This window comes from Lycium ferocissimum, chromosome 10 (assembly GCF_029784015.1).
Source record: "Lycium ferocissimum isolate CSIRO_LF1 chromosome 10, AGI_CSIRO_Lferr_CH_V1, whole genome shotgun sequence".
Taxonomy (NCBI): Eukaryota; Viridiplantae; Streptophyta; class Magnoliopsida; order Solanales; family Solanaceae; genus Lycium; species Lycium ferocissimum.
The window spans coordinates 44,060,951-44,081,081 of NC_081351.1; the positions used below are offsets into that span (position 1 = coordinate 44,060,951).

Below are 20,131 nucleotides of genomic sequence, written 5' to 3' on the forward strand. Positions count from 1 at the left end.
TATACATCAGTTTTACATGTAGCGATTTTTTCTTTTTCAACAAAATAATTTCTAACTGGACCATCGATGCAGCAATTTATGGATTATTACTTGCAGAGAAGTAGTTATTAGGATCAGGAGCGGATGCAGGTAGTGGCTAGGGGGTAGCCGAACCCCCTTCGGCAAAATATTACTTTGTATATACAAGGTTAAAATTATTTTTATGTATATATAGTACATGTTGAACCCCTTGATTTCTTCGTTTGTTTACTAATTTATATTTTTGACCCCCTTAGTATGGATCCTGGCTCCGCCACTGATTAGGATCAAATAATAAGAGATAACAACTTAATATAACTAATTATGAGCATAATGAAAATGAAATATAACTGGTAACAATTTCAAAAATTGAAATGCTTTGGTTAGTCGTGAATAGAAGGCTGGGGAGGAGGTACGCAAAAGCCTGGCCTGAGAAGAATAAAATGTCAAAAATGATGTAAATGGAAATAGAAATATGACTATGAAACTTTTAGATTCTAGACATACATCTTTGGATGCTACTGGAATCCTAAAAAGTTCGATAGAAGGGCCCAAAATTTGTGTTTTGCTGGTGCTTGAAATTTTCCTACCAATCATAATAATACTTAAAATAAGTAGGAATTTTTACGCGCTATAGCTACTTCTAATACATAATTAATGGTAATAACTACTTTTTATTTTAATTACTAATAATAACTAAATACTTTTCTAATTTAACTATTATAGCTACACAGTAATTTTTGAATTACCATTTCACAAATACACCTAAAAATTAGCACCTCCAATCCCATATCCCCTTTTAATGGTAACAATATTAATCACTTAATATACATTACCATTCTCTCTCCTTTTTCATAACTTCTTACCTTTTATGATCGTCTTCTTCCTCTCTTCACCCTTTTCGCAAAAATTTCACTTCCATTCTCACCAATCAAGAAATTCGTCATATTCTTTCTTCTTCTTTTTTTTCAAAAAAAGGAAAAAGAAGCGTTCTTAAATCTTCACGTTATCCATCTCTTTTGTTTCGTGAAATTTTCGCTATTTGTGTTATTATTCTTCCACAAAATCAACTTGGTGGAAGTGATTGTTTTTGCTTCGGTATGGTGATGGTTATGGCGCGCACACGAGAGAAGGGAAGAGAGAGAAGTTTTTAGGGTTTGAAAGACGAAAATATATATATTTGTGTATGTTCTATGATATAACTACCAATTGTTGTGGTTGGTGGTGTATTTTTGTAAGTTTTTCTATATATTTGTGTATTTTGTTCAAATTAATTCCATCGGTTCATCTAGTTTCAAATACACGGTGACGCAAATACATGGTAATTTTTCTATATATTTATGTATTTTGTTCAAATTAATCCCATTAAATACATGGGTGATGCAATTGTTACTCACACAAATACATGAGATTTAATATAAAATACATACTTTGATTGGAAAGCTTGAAATACATTAGTTATCTTTATCAAATACATAGGTAAATAAAAAACGAAATCAATATTGAAAACTTCAAATACATTACCATTAAATACATGGGTGATGCAAATTGTTACTCACACAAATACATGATATTTAATATAAAATACATGAAATTTGATTGGAAACGTCAAATACATTAGTTATCTTATCAAATACGTGATAAATAAAAAAACGAAATCAATATTGAAAACTTCAAATACATTGGTTGTTGATTGATCGTGTTGTTTTGAAATCACATAAATACAACTTGAATAGACGAAATTTGTGAAATCAAAACGGTATTTTTGCACGAAATACCTGATGATTGATCGTGTGTTTTGTCAATGTATTTTCAGAGGTGTTGAAGATTTAATTTGAAATTTGAATTTTTACGTTTGAATGTGGAAAGAATGCATGGAAGAAGAGAAACATGTAAGGAAAGGGAATATTAGAGCAGATTTTGCGAAAAAGAAGGTAAAAAATATCTTAATTTCTCATTTAATACCACCACCATTAAACTAAATTAAAGGAACTGTTCTTTTTTACCGCATGCTCATGTATTTGCTGAAACAAATACATGCGAAAACATACACAAATCAGGTTTCGATTTTTAGCTACGAATAGTAATATTAAAAAGGGTAGCTACAAATGGTAGGAAGCTACAATAAGGTAGTCATTTGAGAAATTTTACCAAATAAGTAAGTACACTATTTCTTTTTCAGAACATACTTTAAATACACACTGAACTTCAACAATACACTTTGTTAACTCTGGTGGAGCTTTCAATGCTTATTGTGCTGTTTGAATTGTTGCACTTCTCAAAGCTTCAGATTTCTACATTTTCCACTCCTAAAGAAGCCTTTCTTCAAAGAAAATATAAAGACTTAATCATTTACTTCAATTTTTGATGCATAACTAACAATTTTAATTTTCCAGAGACAATTGTCGCCCCTCGCAAATGTGAACAACAAACTGATGGGCATGAAATTCAATACCCAAATGAAGAGGCCGTTCGCGAAAAATCAAGACACGCTTCTAGGGATGTTTATTTTGTCATTCCGAGACAGAGAGAGTAAACAACCTACCGTTGCCAACTACTGTCATGGACTCCGCAGAAAACAGCAAACGCAAGCTTCAACAAATTGCCATGAAGTAAGGAAAACACCAAGCCACGCCCGGCAGAGGCAACACTTCCTATCAGAACCACAACACGGAACTAAAATTCCGTCCCTGAAAAAAGACTGAAAGGTATTTGAATTCCTTCTATTTCTGACAAACTTTCTCCATTCAGAACTAAACAACCAGCAAAATGCAAAGGAAGCTGATATTCAAAATAAAAGCGTTCACCCGCTACCACTGAAATGCTCCTCTATTATCTTTATTTATTTAGTACTCCATATCATATTGTTGGTACAACTGAAGTGTGTTTTCTATCTATAAACATGTTCTGTTGTCACACTCAATACACTACGCAGTATCTAACCGACTATTATTTCCCGATTTTGTTGCCAGAAAAAGATCCGCTACTTGGTGGATATCACAACATACACCTTCGTTGCTGCCCGCATCCACTTTTGCTGCATGCCTTTTGAAATGGTTAAAAATACTTTCGGTGTGATACCAGGTTAGCTCATCTGTTAACCTGTCATTTTTGTAGCTTCTATAAAATTATCTACCAATAACTAAATCGTCGTTCATCTCTCTTTTCTTTGAGACATAATCACTTACCACTTGTTCATTAACAATTCTGACAGTACTTTTTACCAAAAATTACTAAGAAGCAGCATACAAAGAAAGCAAAATACTGGACACAAAACACATCATGATCTGCATGATATAAATAGTATAGCACATAAATAGTTTCCCATGTAAATAATGCAGCCACGGATGTAAACAATGTAACACTTGCCAACCATAATATCCTTAAATGGATACTTCATCTTAAAAATGCTATCTTATGACTTCACTAGCATAGTATGCATTTATCACTAACATTTTAGAGATTCTTTCATAGTATCATAAATAATGAATAAATAGCAATGTTACCTAATGCATTACAAATACATCAACTGAATCTGCAAACACCCCCAACCAACTCTGTCTAGTTAAGGAAATTTAGAAGTCATGTCTTCTATTATTTGAGAGTAACAAAAACACTCAAAGGAACATGATTTAAAAAAGGGTTTCATTTCTTCTAATAGTGAATTAAGAGTAGCTCCTATGAACATGCTGTCAAGATTGCTCGGATTTGCTTTGAATGTTTGATTGGGTTCTTTGATGTTTCAAATAGATTTGAAACCAATTGTTTTTAATCCCTGCTAAAGGACAAAAGAAAGAACATTTTACATGCAGAATCTTGATTCAGACTACAGGATTTGCAAATTTATGATATTCACCCTTAAGGTTAATATAAATTCTGAGAATTGAAGGCTGAACAGTGCCTTAAAACTACTAAATTGAGGTTAAACATATAAACAGCTAATTCATACAATTGGGTAATACGTTGCATTTCCAACAAATAAGAAGACATAATAAACAATCAAGTACATACAAAGTCAAAGAATAACTTTCATTCGATCTCGTGTGGAGACCATGATATATAACACATTATGTATTATATGAATTACCAAATCCACTAGTGTCTTGTCTGAATGATAAAGAACATATGGTATAAATAGCAACTGAATCCACCATAGAAATACGAAAAGATGCTAAAACGATCGACGAAATAGAGGGAGTAATACACAAGATACCAAACTGATAGACAAACTAAAGCATGTAGCAACAATCACCCAACCCGATTTGCCATATTACACAGAAACTTATGTACATAAACAGCAAGCACCACTGCCACGGACCTCACCTGAAATGATCAAGAAATTGACGCACCAGCTATGAATGATGACCCAGCAGAGCACCTTGCAAATTTTTTACAGCACTATCGTAGTTAACAAAACCCATAAACCAAAACTCATGATTGTCAACTGAGATAATCTGGATGTACTTCTCAGCTGGATTGATCTTGCTAGTTGATGGATTAACAGCTTTAAGTTGATCTACTGGGAGAACCACCTGCAATAGAAAAAAGATTTCGGTTATCTGCAGACTTAGAAATTTCTAGCAGTTAATGAAAAACACTAGCCCTCTCTCTAATCAACAAGAGATAGATGGGGAACAAGATGATTAGAAAGCAAACAAAAGTACTTGAGAAGCTTAGCAGCAAACAAGAAGTAACCTAAACAGGTCTGCAATTAATAGGTATTAGTTAATATTAAGGCAAGCTAACAAAAGGTCTCCCAGAAGCGGTTGAATACATATGTGGCCCCTTAAACTTGCCCCAATTTTTCATTTGAGTACCTAAAACTAAGGGTCGTAACTATTATTATTAAACACCTAATGTGATGCAATCCTAGTTGCCCCAAGTTCACCTACGTGGAATCAAGGCGAGGAGTTCCAAAGATCACAAGGAGTATACATGATGAGCATTAGTGAGCATGCCTTGGCACCATTTTGGAGATCCCAAGTGTGGAAGACTGCATGAGGGAGTAGTTTTTGTTGACACGTGTTATAGTAATACTTGTTTATTTCCCCATAAGCCAAGGGTAAATGACACACCTTTAAACTTTTCCAAAGACTTAGCAACTTGTGCTTAGTAGACACAGTTTAAGCAAAGTTCAAGTGTTCAATAGGTTTTAGTTTAGTGTTTGTATAAAAAATTCGGCAGTTTAAAGAGCCGCATATGTATTCATCACCTAGAGGCTTAACATCATAAATGTGCACAGTGCATGCCCATTACACCCAGGGTGTCTGTTTAATGATTGAAGCAAACAAGCTATGAGAATCGGAACTATGCAACTAAGAAAATTTCAAAGGTTTTGCGCACATAGATATGAATATATCTTGCCTATTTGTCAGAAAACTCTGCCCAAATAAGTAGATCATAAGAAGTCCATGTGTTGTTAAACCAATATACCATTACATGATTTGACTGGTGTTACTTTTTTTTTTTTTTTTAATCAAGTAAAGGTAATTTCATTCATAAACATGGCCAAACTGGCCGTATACATAGGGTATACCAAACGATAAAGAATCTACAGAACAGGATTCTCTACAAACGCCGCCCAATCATCTATACAACAAAGAACTTTTTTTTTTTTTTTTGAAACTGTACAACAAAGAACTTTATGTTTACACAAAAAGAAAATAAGGGAGCGGAGGCTACTCCTCTGGGATGTACCCAATCATCTGCTCACTGTTGTTGTTTATAAGTGATGTGTGGTCTTTTTTTTCATCTTTCTGGGAAAATCGAGAAATCAAGAAGGTCAATGACGCACAGCCTGAAACTAGGTGGTTAATATGTCAACCCCACGGTTCAAACTTGTGATATGCGTCAATCCACACATTACGCGTTGCGCTTCTACCACTAGACCAAAGCCATTAGGCTTTGCGATTTTACCACTAGACCAAAGCCATTAGGCGTTGCGATTTTACCCCTAGACCAAAGCCCAGGGGTATGTAGTATTCTTTCATATAACCATTTTACCACCCATGCATGAGAATAGCGAAACACAACCATGTCTACCTCAATGATTCTTTGTAATGTTTGGGTGATGATATTGCACTTGGGCCATCTTGCGCAGGTGTGCTTGATTAGGCTCTATCATGCAACGATATTTACCGGTTTTCTTTCCTTGAATTTTTAAAACTAGACCTGATGTTACCTATTACACATAAAATTTGTCTATAACTACCAAGTTGAGAGAAAAATCAATATGATGAGCTCAGTGTTGCATCCAAAGCTTGATGATTTACACCAAATCCATCTAGTCAGTCTTTGATCATACCCACCTGGAGCATTTCTTATGTCACATAGGGCCTTCCTCCTCTTTTCCCGTTTTTCTTCTATAGCAGATCGTTTTAGATTTATCTTAAAACTCAAAACCTAATAATGAACAACGGATTGGAAACAACTAACAACAGGCTCATAGCTGATAACATCTATTTTATTGGTCTAATGGATCTTTTAATAGAAAGCACACAATATGTAATGCATTTTCTTACACAATAGCTACAGGTAAAAGTGTGGCTTTCTCAAAGGTACACCAAAATTAAACAATAAAATAAAGACCTAGGGCAACATTCGAGCAAATAAAAATTGCAAGGATAAAAAACTCTATATTTATGGCCTACTATGGTTAAATCAAAACAACTCTTTACTTTCTACCATTAATCAACTAAGAGATGATGAGAATATAGACAACTAACAACATTGAATATTGAATTCATATGCAGATGGGCTGATTACACTGAAACTAGATTATTATCTATTTTCAAAAAAAAAAAAAAAAAACTGGAAATTTTTAGGGACTAGATCACTACACTCTATTTTATTTGTTTTCCTAATGCAATCTTTAAACCAGCTAGCATACCCTGTAGCACTTTTCTTTCTCCTTTTTTTAAATTTTCTTTTTTTTGTGGGGGTGGGGAACGCACCTTGTAGTAGCTATATTCTGTCTGATCACCAACTTTGTATGAAAGGGGATTATCGCTACAAAATGCTAGTTTGGCAGTGGATAAATAGAGAACTCCCATGACTGGACCAGCAGAAGTAGATAAGTAGCATGCATATGACTTCAAAAGTTTTTCCTCAGGGAGAGTCTCAAATGTTTGACCGAAGACTTTCTCATAACCACCCTCTGCCAAGACCTTTGTGCCTTGCGCAATTCTTCCCATAGCGGCATCAGCCAAACTGGGGCTTGTTTTCACTGGAAGCAATAACAATATTGAACAATTAAGACTAGTATAAAAACACAGAAATAAAACGAGCAAAAAATCACAGTTATTTAAGTTCAAAATAATAGCAAGAGAAAGATAAAGAAAAAGCCAATTAGACATACAGTGCTGCCACATATTCCCAGCAAGATCCTCAGCCTTCTTAGTTGCCTCTGCAGCCTTCTTTCCCCAGTTTCCAAGGACATCCTTAACTGAATCCATTTTATCTGCAAAATCACAATTAAGACGCTCATATTCCAAGCATATACCATAAGCAGACAAAGTACACCTGCGAAACACGCGCCATTTGCTATTAAATATATCATTAGTTTAGTGGCAGATGTACATTACACACAAACTTTTTGCATTGGCTCAAATTATATACACACACCACATACATATTATCTTTAATGTATACACATATAAACTGAGTTTTTGATACAAAGAGAAAGGGAAGCAGTAATACGTCTGTTTACTTGAAATCCTCAATCCGTCAATGCACTAGATACTCCTTATAATTTCTGTGGGCTGCTTTTTTCAATTAAAACCTGACTCTCATTTAACGACAGTAGCACGATCCTTGGCCTCAAGAATTTGTCCACTAAAAAGGTAAGGATTCTCTATTTCTAATTAAAAAGAGATAATGGACACACTTGAAGTATCACTTTTTTGCGAGTTTCCAACTATCAGGTGTTTGCGTTTCCCACTTGAACTATCACCAACTATTTGTTAAAACACACCTGAACTATCATTTCCTACTTGAACTATAACCAACTATTTATCAAAACAACCTCGACTAGTATTAGATGGTGCTGGAAACTCCCAGAAAAGTGACACTTCAGGTGTGTTTTTGACCATCATCTCTTAATTTTTTTTTTCAATTAGTTCCTTAATTATCCATATGGAGTGTCTTTTGGGCTTTGGCACCATCTTTAAGCAAAAAAAAAAAAATAACCATGCAACATCACATACTCATTGATGTGTGTTTTGATAAATAGTTGGTGATAGTTCAGGTAGAAAACATAAACACTTTGATAGTTTAGGTAGGAACTCGCAAAAAAGGGATATTTTAGGTGTGCTTTTGACCCAATTAAAGAAGAGTCTGAATGGGGGACAAGAAAACCATCAAAATAGCATATGAGTGAGTAAGAGGAATGAATAAAAAGAAGGGGCTTACTCTTGGCAGGGGGTTGAGCAGGGTCGGGAGTAACATAGGGATTAGAGTCAGTAGGCATAGTTGTTGCAGCGCTGCCAGATATAGGCGCAGGTCCCGAAGTCCAGCTCTCAGATACCGGTGGTGGAGCGACGTCCTCCGGATCAAGCTTTGGGTATGGTGCGTAATCCGAAGAACGACAATCATCTGATGATGATGGAGGCTTAGGGTTTGGGTTAGGGTTGGGGTTGGGGTTCATGGTCGAAATTTCAAATGCAGGAGAATTCACAAGCTTCTATTGGATCCAAGTTGTGACAAGATTGAAACTGAGTAATGGGAACAATCTTTTGAATTTTGAGAAATTTACCAACAAGTTAACAAAGGAAAAGTCGTCATGACTATTGGCGTGTACGTTGATGACCAAACACCCTATTTGACCCTATTTGAATAGGCTTATAACTTTTGGATTATTTTTTACATTTTAACTTAAAAACAAGCGGTTAAAAGCACTTTTTATTATACCCAAATACTACAAAAATTAATTAAAAGCTATTTTGGCTTAAAATCAACTAAAATCAAACAGGCTCAAAATCACTTAACTATCACTATTTTCTTTAAAATATACTAAACATCTCAAAAGTCACATTCTCTCCTAGTTGACATGTCATGTCATTCAAGCTAAATTTTTTGAATAATATGCCTATTTAACTCATTTAACCAAACTCATATTTTATACCCAATCAAATATGACCCCGTTAAATAGAAACTAAGAAATTAAACCATACTTTCTATTATGGCACTTTTTCAAATCTAAAATTCTTTTATCTCAATTCAAATATTATTTTCCATTTGAATTAAAATTTAAGTAGTTTTATCTTTCTATTCAAATATTTTTAAATATCATAATTTTTTCCACATTAAACGATATATTCGTTCCACGTTAAAATGCAATTACACAGTTAACACAAAGATTACTTTGGTATAAGTTTAACTTTTAAAAACCCTAAGTGAATATTATACTTTAAGAAATAAAGTTAGTGTAAATTTTTTCTTGATATTTTGAGTTATTTATCTTTATATGTGTAGTGTGTAATTTTTGGGTATTTCCATCACCCACTCTTGGTAATCACAAATCTTTTTTCATTGACGTGTATAAATCTTTTTTTGAGTTATGTTTATCGGGAAAACGGTTTAGTTGAATTTGTGTTCATGGTCAAAGACACGTGGATCAAAATGACCCGTAAATCAATATAATATGCAAGTAAATCGAATGTAAACGAAACAAAGCAAAAAATTGGAGAATAACCTGAGCCTCAATCGAGCCCCGTGCTAGTTCCTTCGGCTAAGCTTGTGATTAAACACTCAAAAAAACGATAAAGAATTTAAGAAATGAAGCAATTGCGTATAAGTATAGTGTATTCCTCTTGAATTTCGTGTCCTTACAATGGGAATTATAATTTTTATTTATTCTAGGAGCTAGGGGCACATAATGACGCCCCTGCTCATAATGAATATTAATTGAGTAATAATGAGGAGCAATAAAGAGGACAATTAAGCCTAATAACATCAGTATATAACGTTCAATTGATCCGTAACGGCAGTCCGATGAGCTCTCTTCCGGAGCTACTCCGACAGTCTACCGGACCAAATGGTTCTTCCGGTGCAATGGCATTTCCTCCGGTGCCACTCAATGCTGACTCATATTTGACTTATTCCTTAAGCCTCGTGGCCTAACGATACAGGTCCAGCTGTGTTGTACGAATTTAGCCCAATACAGATAGTCCCCCCACTACAAGTAGGGGTGTTCATGCTTCGGTTTGAGTCGGTTATTGATTAAAACCATAACCAAACCAATTTAGTCGGTTTTTAAATGTCTAAAATCATAACCAAACCAAGTAAAATAATAACCACCAGTTTGGTTATTATCTGTTTGGTTTGATTTTTCGGTTTACGACTTGCAGCCATGAGACTTATCAGTAAAACATTAAAAAGTTAAAAAAGACATGTCTTTTTTTTTGTTCAAACAACAACTTTTATTTATAGTTTAAGGTGGAACATACATCATAGAAACATTTTCACTATTTGTGATAGTGTAGTACTCAAGTTATCCGAAGTTGTTAAACTATTATATATGTAGCTAAAAACTAACTTAGTAAAGGGTCGCACCATTTTTGTCATCTTAATACACATACTAAAATAAAGTACAAAGATAGGAGCTTTTAGTTATTGTTACAAACATACATATTTATTAAACATAACGACTACTTAAAATTAAAATGAAAATATATGAAATAAAAAAAAATTATGTAATGATCCCAAACTTTGGGGCAGTACTTGCATTTTGCCCTCAATTCTCCCATTTTATTAAAAACAATTTGTGTAATGATCCCAAACATCAGATATTTTTTTATCATTATCCCCAAAGCTAGGGTCTCGAATACAAAGAGTTGTTCTTTTCTGCTTTTTAGGAGGATTACCCACGGAAGAAGTATTAGGGCATTACCATGTGCTTGAATTGCAACAAATGCGTTTGCGCAAGATTCTATAGGAACCTCCAAATCTACAACCTCTATCCTTTTCATATGAAAAATATTAGAAGTTTAGGACCATTCAGGCAAGAAAAAAGAAAGGTATAAATTCGAAAAGAAAAAAAAAAAGAAAGAAGAAACAACCTAAAGTCGAATGGCTGACAAAGAAAGGCTAAAAATTTAAGTTAAAGACATTAAATTCTAACGTGAGTTTTTGTTAGTAGGTTTACACTTAACACTTAAAAAGTTAAAAGACTTAAAAAATGGGCCTGGACATATTCTTAAAAACATGGGACATATTCTTAATAATAACATGGCCTTAAACAATCATGTGAAATAAGTAGTAAATCAAAAATCAAATTAATGATTAAACGGTATAAAATATTTATAATTATTTATGAAAAACTAATATTATACATATAAATAATTATAAAATTTATGTATATAATTTATCTGTTTGATTCGGTTATTTTTTAATAGAACCATAACCAAATCAAATATTACCGGTTTTTAAAATTTAAACCAAACCAAACCAAATGTCGATTTTTTTTATTCGGTTTGGTTTTGGTTTTAACCAAAATCGTGAACAACCCTAACTACAAGTGATCAAAATCCCAAAACCATTAAGTGGAGTAATTGTTTTTGGTTTCTTGATTTGGGGAAATTGGAAAATCTAGTCAAGATCCATGTTTGGATGTTAAAATAGGTAACAAATGGAGAGGATAACATAACTAAGCTTTCAATAAACTTACCTTAGTGATGGAGTGTTGTACATAACTATTATTATCCCGCTTTAGCTGAGTTTAAGTGTATGGGAATGAAAAATGATCAAAATGGCTCGTCATTGAGGTATTTGTACTAACCAGTGAGAAGATCACAACATATGGCTTGTATTAAAAAGTGCCATACAAAACTAAGCTTACATCTTCAATGTACGAGAGTATAAAAAGATAAATGGAATTTATACTAGTTGAACTGTTTAAAAGTATTACTTGTATTATTAACTGTCACACCAAACAAAGCTTACACAGCTCTTTTTCCTTTCCCTAGTCACAGAAATGTAAAACATCCGACAGTTGTAACAACAAATTAAACATAACATGGCTGATCACGTTTCTATTTACTGAAATGTGGAACAAATTGAGGCACAAACTGCTCTGCGATCTGGTGGAGATGGTCTAACTCCCCTTGAAGAAGACGCAAGACCTGCATTTATGTTTGCAACCGGCTAGTTCATCACTTGAGTAAAATGACAAAGAAGATATGCTATCCATACTCAGTAAGCAAGATTCGTCTGGTTACATCAGGTTAGTTTGCTACCAAAATTAAGTTGTTTTATGGTACAGATTAGAGTTCAGTATAGTCAATAAATTCTTTCTCTTCTACCAAGTAGCTTCAACCAGATTGTAGGTTTTTCCCTTATGGGAACTAGAATGAGTTGGCAATTCACCCTTCTTTTAGGAAACTGGGGTAATATAGTCTCTTGTAAGCAATCTATCTCTAGTTTTGCATCATCAAATGACGGAAGCCAATACTCAAGTGTGACAAAAAGACTATCAATTAGAGGTTGGAGAAATAAGATGATACTTAATAGACACAGCCTTGTAGCAGAGAGCAAATTACAAAGCGAGAACGTAGATTTTCAACTCCAAATTAAGACAGAATAGATTGACTTCCGATTTCTAATGTTCGAATATATCACTTCTGTATTATGTACTACTGCTCAGAGTCATAACATTGGCTGTATTTCAATTGAAAACTCTACTTTTTTTATTTTTTTTTTATTTTTTATGCTTCTTTAATGTTACATTGGAGAAAATTATGAAGAGAATAAAGATGGACTGGTACGTACATGAAACTTCAAGACAAAAAGAATAATATCTTTGACATGGATTAGTAGGCTGATTATATGTTCAGTGTTCTTCTATTATTTAGCAGTTAATCAACAAATTAACTCCGTAAATCGACAAAATTTACCTCTCCCATTGATGGCCGCAGCTCGGGGTCATTCTGCACACACAAGAATGCTGTTCTAGCCATGTGGTACACTTCAAATGTGTCATAAGAGTCGCCTATGCGAGGATCAATGAGCTCATGCAATGCAAGCCTTTCAATGAGTGCAATTGCCTGAAAATGCAAAAGAGAAACTTCCGCTAAAAATGCACTGTACCTTTTTTTTTTTTTTTTTTGAAAATGAAAAATCCCTAAACTAGCTACATTTTTTAAGGGAATCACATTTGACTGCCATGCCAAGTAAAAAAAACCCAAAGAACACACCCATTGTCTAAGGGAATGATGACTGTCCTCTCTCATTGAATCTATGGCTTTGCGTCCTGAAAGTAGTTGTATAAGAACAATGCCAAATGCGTAGACATCTGTTCTAACAGACACGATGCCATTCTCTGCATATTCAGGAGCAAGATATCTGCATGAAGCAAGAGAAGCTTTTGGTGAATATGTGTCACAAAGTTGTCATCTATAGACAATATAAGATAATATGAATCCAATGAGTTAAAGGACTTGTTCACACCCCAATGTGCCAAGTATCCTTGTGTATATCTTATCCTCATTTGTCTTCCACTTAGCCAGGCCAAAGTCACCTAGCTATGAAAAATGAAAACAAACAGAATCATCCATAGAAAAAACGGAATTAATATTAGCTTCCCAGTTGATTTTATTCAGGTCACTGGGTAACTAAAAAGTTTCTGTTCGTTCTATTTAGTCCAACAATATTAACAATCTAAAAAAATTCTATGCGTTTGAATCAAAATGTGTAAATTTACCATGGGAACATAGTCATGAGTGAGCAGTATATTGCTCGGCCTCAGGTCACGATGAATAATTGGACCTCCACGACATTCTTCATGCAGAAAACGCAATCCCTTTGCAGTGCCAATGGCAATAGCATATCTACGGTGCCACTCAAGAACATTTTCTGCATTCTCTGTCAAGATATAACCCAAAATAAATATTTATGAGCTTTATGTTGCTGGAGTAGTGTGTGATTATCAAATTATACATACCGAATAAGTGCCACTCAAGAGAATTATTGCAGATGAATTCATAGACCAAGATGTTAACATTTTCCTTGCAGCAATAACCCAAAAGCATCACAATGTTTTTGTGACGTGCAAAGCTCAAAACATAAACTTCAGAATGAAACTCGGAAAACCCTTGTGTGCTTGCTTCCTTCCGCACCTTTGCAGCAATGACCTGCCCATCTTTTAACTGACCTTTGTATACATGACCATATCCACCTTCTCCAAGCAACTTATCCTTTGAAAAATCATCCGTTGCCAGCTGTATTTCTGAGAAACTGAATCTCATTGAATCCTTGATATATAGTTCTGTCTTTGCTCCACAAGCAATACAAAGATATGGTGTATTAGAGGATCTCCATGATGTCAGTGGTCTTCGTTCTTTCTGGAAAACAGGAGGGATTGAATGCTTTATATCTCCTCTGGCAGACCTACCTGTTAAAATTGTCAAACAATTAAAGCAGGAAGGACAGGAAACAATTCCCTACTTTGTATCAAATCATACAGTTTTATACTAGAGACTGTGACATCTTTCACCAAAATCATAGAGGCCAATACTGTAACAGATCTATACAATTCAACTAGTTTAAAATACAATGAAAACAGACAGCCTGTTTTAGAATCATGAAAACTATAAGGAAAGGTATTTCTAAGGAGTCCTCTTCTTACCTATGTTGAACAAGAATCCGAACTACAAAAGGACTACAAACATTCAGAAAAACAGAAGATGTTTCTTAAAATCATGCAAACTGAAAGGGAAGATATCGTCAAGAATTCCTTTTCTGACCTCTCCCTACTATGTAGAGTAGGATTCAAACCATAAAGCGGGTACGAACCCTCAAAGTTGGATGACAATGCACTTCCACCACTTAAAAGTATCGCCACAGAAAACTTTATCAAAAAATGATGATTTACCAAATTCTTAATGAGGAGTTCATATGCCAGAACAATAATCCATTTTCCCAGAAAATGAATAACCAACTTATTTTACAACAAAAATTGCTATCCATGAACACAATATTACTTGACTACAGTAATATTTGCTTAAAGTAAACATGAGTATCATACTTATTCATTAGTGATTTCTATTACATAAATGTTAAAAGGGAGTTTTGTAACAGCAGCAGAATTTTATGCTGGAATTAACGAAATAATTCATGCATCTGCTTTGTTTCATTTAGGTGTACGGTGTATATGCCTACTTGTTGACATTAGAATGAAGGAGCTTTTTTACTTGTCTCTACAAGGATATCTGAGAAACTAAAAAAAAAAAAAAAAAAAGAAGAAAAAAAACAGTACCCAAATGACTAAACAGGGGTAACGATATACAGCCAATGGTATGTAAAGACATGGTTAACAGTACCCAAATGACTGCATTTTTTTTTAGATTATCATCATGCTAGCTCACCTGATCTTTCTGGCAGAGAATTGGCACTAAAATCTCCATGTGAAGTGCTATTCTCCGGTTGATTATACATGACCGCTTCATTCTCTGGTATTTCGGAGCTTTCCACATAACCTGAATAGTTTATTGAAACAATAGACTGCTCTGTGTTCTCTGCATTTGGAGGAGGTGCCAAGGGTACTTGTTTGGACATAGCAAAGTATAACTTATGCTCTATGTTGTCAGCATCAACTATGGAATAAGGTCTCACAACCTTCACGAATAAGTTATCACCAATTAATGCAACTTTGCAAGGTATGTGTTTAAGGTAGTAGGTCAAATCCCGCCTGAGGTGCCTGTAAGGGTTTAGTCTTGTCAATATTAGAGAATTAAAAAAAAAAAGTCATAGAGTCGAATAGAGATGAGATTCTATCAGCAATATAGAGCCAAATAAACATAAAATCTGTAAAACGAAAGTGGGAAGCAGATGATAGAAAATTAATCCGAGAGGTTTAATTCTGAAAGATAAAGTGGATTCCATGTTACAACTACAAAATGCAGACATGGTTTTTCATGGATTTAAGTCGGAAGAAGATAATGAATTTATCCGAGAGGCTCAATTATAAAGGATAAGTAAAAACTTTCTTCTAACAAGTACAAAAGACATGTTTTTTCTTGAGTAAAATAAGAGAAGTCTTGCAAGACAACTATTCCACCTTTGATAAAACTATAGAGCTTTAGATTTATGTGTTTCTGTTTGTATCAGACAGTTAAGAAGCCCACAAATTGACAGCATAAACACCAGATATGGAACAAACAAAGACCATTTGTGCTGAGGAAAAATGTGTTGACTCAGCTCTACTTAATTGTACATTCATGCATATCATGGATTTGATGTAGTTTTTCTAAGTACAATAGCTTAATTTTGCTGTTATCTTCATGAAAGCAAAATGTTTATGATCCCATCAGTGAGTTGAGGGCTAGTTTCATGGACTTAAATGTTACAAATTCTCCATTTAGCAGACTCACATATTTAATATAATTGTACATAGATTGCTATTAATTAAAGACGCTCAATTTTTCTAATCTAATAAAGTGTTATTTTTATGGGCTATATATAAATCTTATGTTATAAGGTATGCATTTTATATGCATAGAAACCTAGCTCACTCTTCAGATATAATTGATGGGTTCATAATTGAAGAGTGACACCTCTTCTGAAAGTTACATTTGAAGAGTTATGTCTCTTCTGAAGAGGTGTCTCACTATTGTATATTGGTTATGGTCTGTAAGTTTATTACTGATTTTCTTTTCATCTCTATCCCATTAAGAGAAGTATCATAAATAACGTAACAAGACTTAGAAGATCATGACTTCATTTTGTCGATTCTTACAATGGATCAAGGTAAGTGCCCTTACGATTCTTCTAAGAATTCACATCACTATCTTATGATTTACTTATGATTCTGGATTGTTATTTCCAACATTAAAAAGTACATATCCTTTTCAAGTTGAGAAAGTCTCTCATGTTCCTTTCCTTTCGATAAACCAAGCTTTAAGAAATTGTTTAAATTAATAGCTTCCCTTTTCTCTTCTTCCAACTAAGAAGCAAAATAACTACCAATAGAAGCCTGATTTTCCAACCAAAATAGGCAACAAAATATATTGCAATCACACAATATTAATCATTTATGCGCAAACATTAAACATAATAGTCTATACAGAGTAAAATCCCAATTCAACATATACTGAAATAGTTACGACATTCAAAATGCATGATGAATGTTTTTTGTTTTACGAATCAGACTTATGACTAACAGGTAGCGACTTATCCATGCATTTTTAGTGAGAAAAAAGTAGACAGACAGGGTAAACAAAGCCAGAGCATCTTGTGACGAAAGCAATACAGAAGAATAAAGAACTCTGAACAAGGGTCCATGCAAATTCCCTGAAGATCCATTTGTATTCCGTAACTACTGATGGAACAAAATCAAAGCTATTCAACAAACAATAGAACAAATTCAGTTGAAATGGTTGCTTATATGAAAATATCAGTGCTTAAAGTAAGAGTTAAGAACCTAATCTGAGCAAAAATGCTTTGTTTGTATAATACGGTAAAAACTCTCTATAACGACGTCGTTTGTTCAGATATCTTTTGACTGCTATAGCGAAATATTGTTATAAAGAACATGTGAAGTTGAGAAGATATTCAAGCTAATTCCGACTCAAAAGCGGAAAGAAATAAAAGGAAACTTTTTTCTTTGTTGGTTTTCGAGTGTTATTGGGATTTAGATCCTTTCTAGAAAAGTATTAGACCTAGTAGTATAAATACATGCTAGCTAGGATTTATTAAGTAGGATAAAACGTTGAACCTAAGAGTATTCAATTTTGTAACTTACTTTCTCCTTGATATTAATAAAAGTTCCGACCGTTCTCCCTAGACTAGGATCACATCGATCCGAACCACGTTAATTACTGTGTTTTTATCGTTTCCGCACTAACAATTGGTATCAGATCCTACAGATCGTGAGATCTAGAAGACGAGGAGATTATGGCATCTATGAAGTTTGAGGTAGCAAATGTTGACGGGCGAAGTAATAACTTCAACATCTGGAAGATCAAGATCATGGCGTTCTTATGGAGAGAAGGATCAGTCTATGCTTTGGATGACTCGTATTCCGAAAATACGAAAGAGGTCGAGAAGCAGAAGATTGAGATGGATGCATTTAGCACAATTCAATTATCCTTATCAAATAGCATGTTATGTGAAGTCAATACCGAGAAAGCAGCTGCGAATTTGTGGAAGAAACTTGAAGATCTCTACTAGAAGAAATCAGTAACGACTAGAATGTTGTTAAGGCAACGTTTACACAGGTTCAAGATGAAGACAGGTACAACTTTACAGTATCATCTTGATGTTTTTAATAAATTGGCTATGGATCTTATTCATGCTGATATTAAAGTGGGAGATGAAAAACTAGCGTGCACTCTACTGTTTTCATTATCACCGGCGTATAAGGACGTAGTTAATTCAATGATGTACAGTAAGGAGGTGGTCACGTTACAGATGGTAAGACATGCATTGAATTCAGATGAATTAAGAAACTATATCAACAATTATGAGAAAAAGGACCATGGTGAGGGTTTGATGGTTAGAGGTCGCTCGAGCCAAAGGGGGAGAGGCAAATCAGTAGCTAGGTCAAAGTCTAGGAAAAAGGTGAGCAAGAAAGATGTTGAATGTTGGGGTTGTCATCAAAAGGATCACTTTGAGAGGGATTGCCCGAATAAGAAGATTGATAAAACAACAGTCAGTGCATCTACGGTTCGGAGTAGCTCGAAACATCCAGAAGATTATGTGCTAAGCTGTGACGGTGATGACATTCGACACACAAGTGGATTATAGATTCGGCTTTGTACTGTCGGATGTGCTTCGGAAAAGATTAGTTTACTAGCTACGAGCATTAGGGCTGTACTTATGGGTAACGATGCGGTATGCGAAAATAACGGAAGGCATTGGTTCAGCCCGTATACGGTGTCACGATGGCATCATAAGAACATTGTGTAATGTTTGACATGTTCCTGATATGAAAAAGAATCTGATCTCTCTTGGTACTCTTGATAAGCTCGAATATAAGCAAGCGGGTGAAGGTGGAATCTGCAAGGTGACTAAGGGTTCTCTGGTCATGTTAAAGGCCAAACTGGAGGGTGGACTTTATGTACTTATGGGCAACACCATTCTAGGTACTGCGAATAGCGCAACCTCATAGTTATCAGATGATAACAAGGCTAAGATATGGCATATGAGATTAGGTCATATGAGCGAGAGGGGGTTGGCAATTTTGAACAACCGAAATCTTTTGAAAGGTGAGAAGATTAGTACACTTGATTTTTGTGAGCATTGTGTCCTTGGAAAGCATAAACGGGTCAACTTTAGCATGGGCAAGTACAAAATGTTACACCTCAGATTTTTTTTTTGCCACGTTAAAGTCGCATCATGAGTCAGTCGACGCAAGTTCAAAAGAAATTATGTTGAGGATAAGAGGGATTGATTTTATTAATATAAATGGTTACAAGAGTCTATAAATAATATTAGTAAGTGGCGGAAGATTTGGAGGGTGAATGAATCAAAGAAGCATGAGTTTCGCCAAAAGTCGGCAAGTTGGGAATACGGTAACTTGTACTTTTGGGTGAGATTAGGAGTGCTCCACATGCTAAGAAAGTAATGATATGAAGTATTTGAATTGTATAATGGTTTCTTGTTAAGTTTGGAAGTCAAACGAGTTGTAATACGAAAGTCAACAAAGAGCGTCGCAAGTTTAGTTTGTAAATTTCATTGAAATTTGGGTCAGATGTCTCGAAGCTTTTCTCTCAATCTACTTGGAATTACAGGGTAATCCACCTACCAAATCTAAGTTCTACGAGTCTAATTTCCAGCGGATTTTACCGTTCGTCAATACGACATCGGAGTAGAGAGATATTCGCATTTCCGTCCAGGGACATAAACTGTCACGGGAACAGTACTCTAGGTCGGTGGCTGCACTTTTGCCTTGTATATATATAAGGCCTTTCACGACTTTTCCCTTCATTTTATCATCTTCAAGACCTGGAAAACTCTCAAACCCTCTCCAATTAATCCTCCATCAATCTCAATCCAAACCAAGAGCAAATCTATCAACTTTAACAAGAAACATGGCAACTACGGAATTGTGATTTTTCCGCTAATTTGCTTCTTGGATAAGGACTTCACCTTGGAAAGTAACTTGGGGTTTGGGTGATTT

At 34.6% G+C, this 20,131-nt stretch overlaps 2 protein-coding genes across 2 annotated transcripts in view; both read right to left on the reverse strand.

Annotated features, from left to right (window-relative positions):
- Nucleotides 1-4,026: 4,026 nt before the first annotated feature.
- Nucleotides 4,027-8,692, reverse strand: LOC132034008 (GEM-like protein 1). Its single transcript, XM_059424213.1, has 4 exons — nt 8,428-8,692; nt 7,376-7,477; nt 6,972-7,243; nt 4,027-4,550 (listed from the first exon to the last, which is right to left on the reverse strand). Exons 1-4 carry the CDS (start codon nt 8,660-8,662, stop codon nt 4,371-4,373), a joined length of 789 nt encoding a protein of 262 aa, XP_059280196.1. The 5' UTR covers nt 8,663-8,692; the 3' UTR covers nt 4,027-4,370.
- A 3,215-nt stretch (nt 8,693-11,907) lies between these two features.
- Nucleotides 11,908-20,131, reverse strand: part of LOC132035493 (probable serine/threonine-protein kinase PBL18) — a 15,243-nt gene continuing 7,019 nt past the window's right edge. The window contains exons 4-10 of the mRNA XM_059425774.1: nt 15,378-15,709; nt 13,955-14,404; nt 13,715-13,875; nt 13,462-13,535; nt 13,209-13,356; nt 12,909-13,058; nt 11,908-12,137 (exon numbers count right to left, since the gene is read on the reverse strand). Coding sequence (XP_059281757.1) covers nt 12,048-12,137; nt 12,909-13,058; nt 13,209-13,356; nt 13,462-13,535; nt 13,715-13,875; nt 13,955-14,404; nt 15,378-15,709 — 1,405 coding nt within the window. The 3' untranslated portion in view covers nt 11,908-12,047. The remainder of the gene's footprint in view (nt 12,138-12,908; nt 13,059-13,208; nt 13,357-13,461; nt 13,536-13,714; nt 13,876-13,954; nt 14,405-15,377; nt 15,710-20,131) is intronic.

Excerpts from the sequence above, each read along its gene's own strand:
- LOC132034008 (XM_059424213.1), bottom strand. The coding sequence starts at position 8,662 with ATGAACCCCAACCCCAACCCTAACCCAAACCCTAAGCCTCCATCATCA. Across the intron at positions 7,478-8,427 it reads TGCTCAACCCCCTGCCAAGA|ATAAAATGGATTCAGTTAAG; the intron begins GTAAGCCCCTTC and ends GTGATTTTGCAG. Across the intron at positions 4,551-6,971 it reads CAGAATATAGCTACTACAAG|GTGGTTCTCCCAGTAGATCA; the intron begins GTGCGTTCCCCA and ends TTTCTATTGCAG.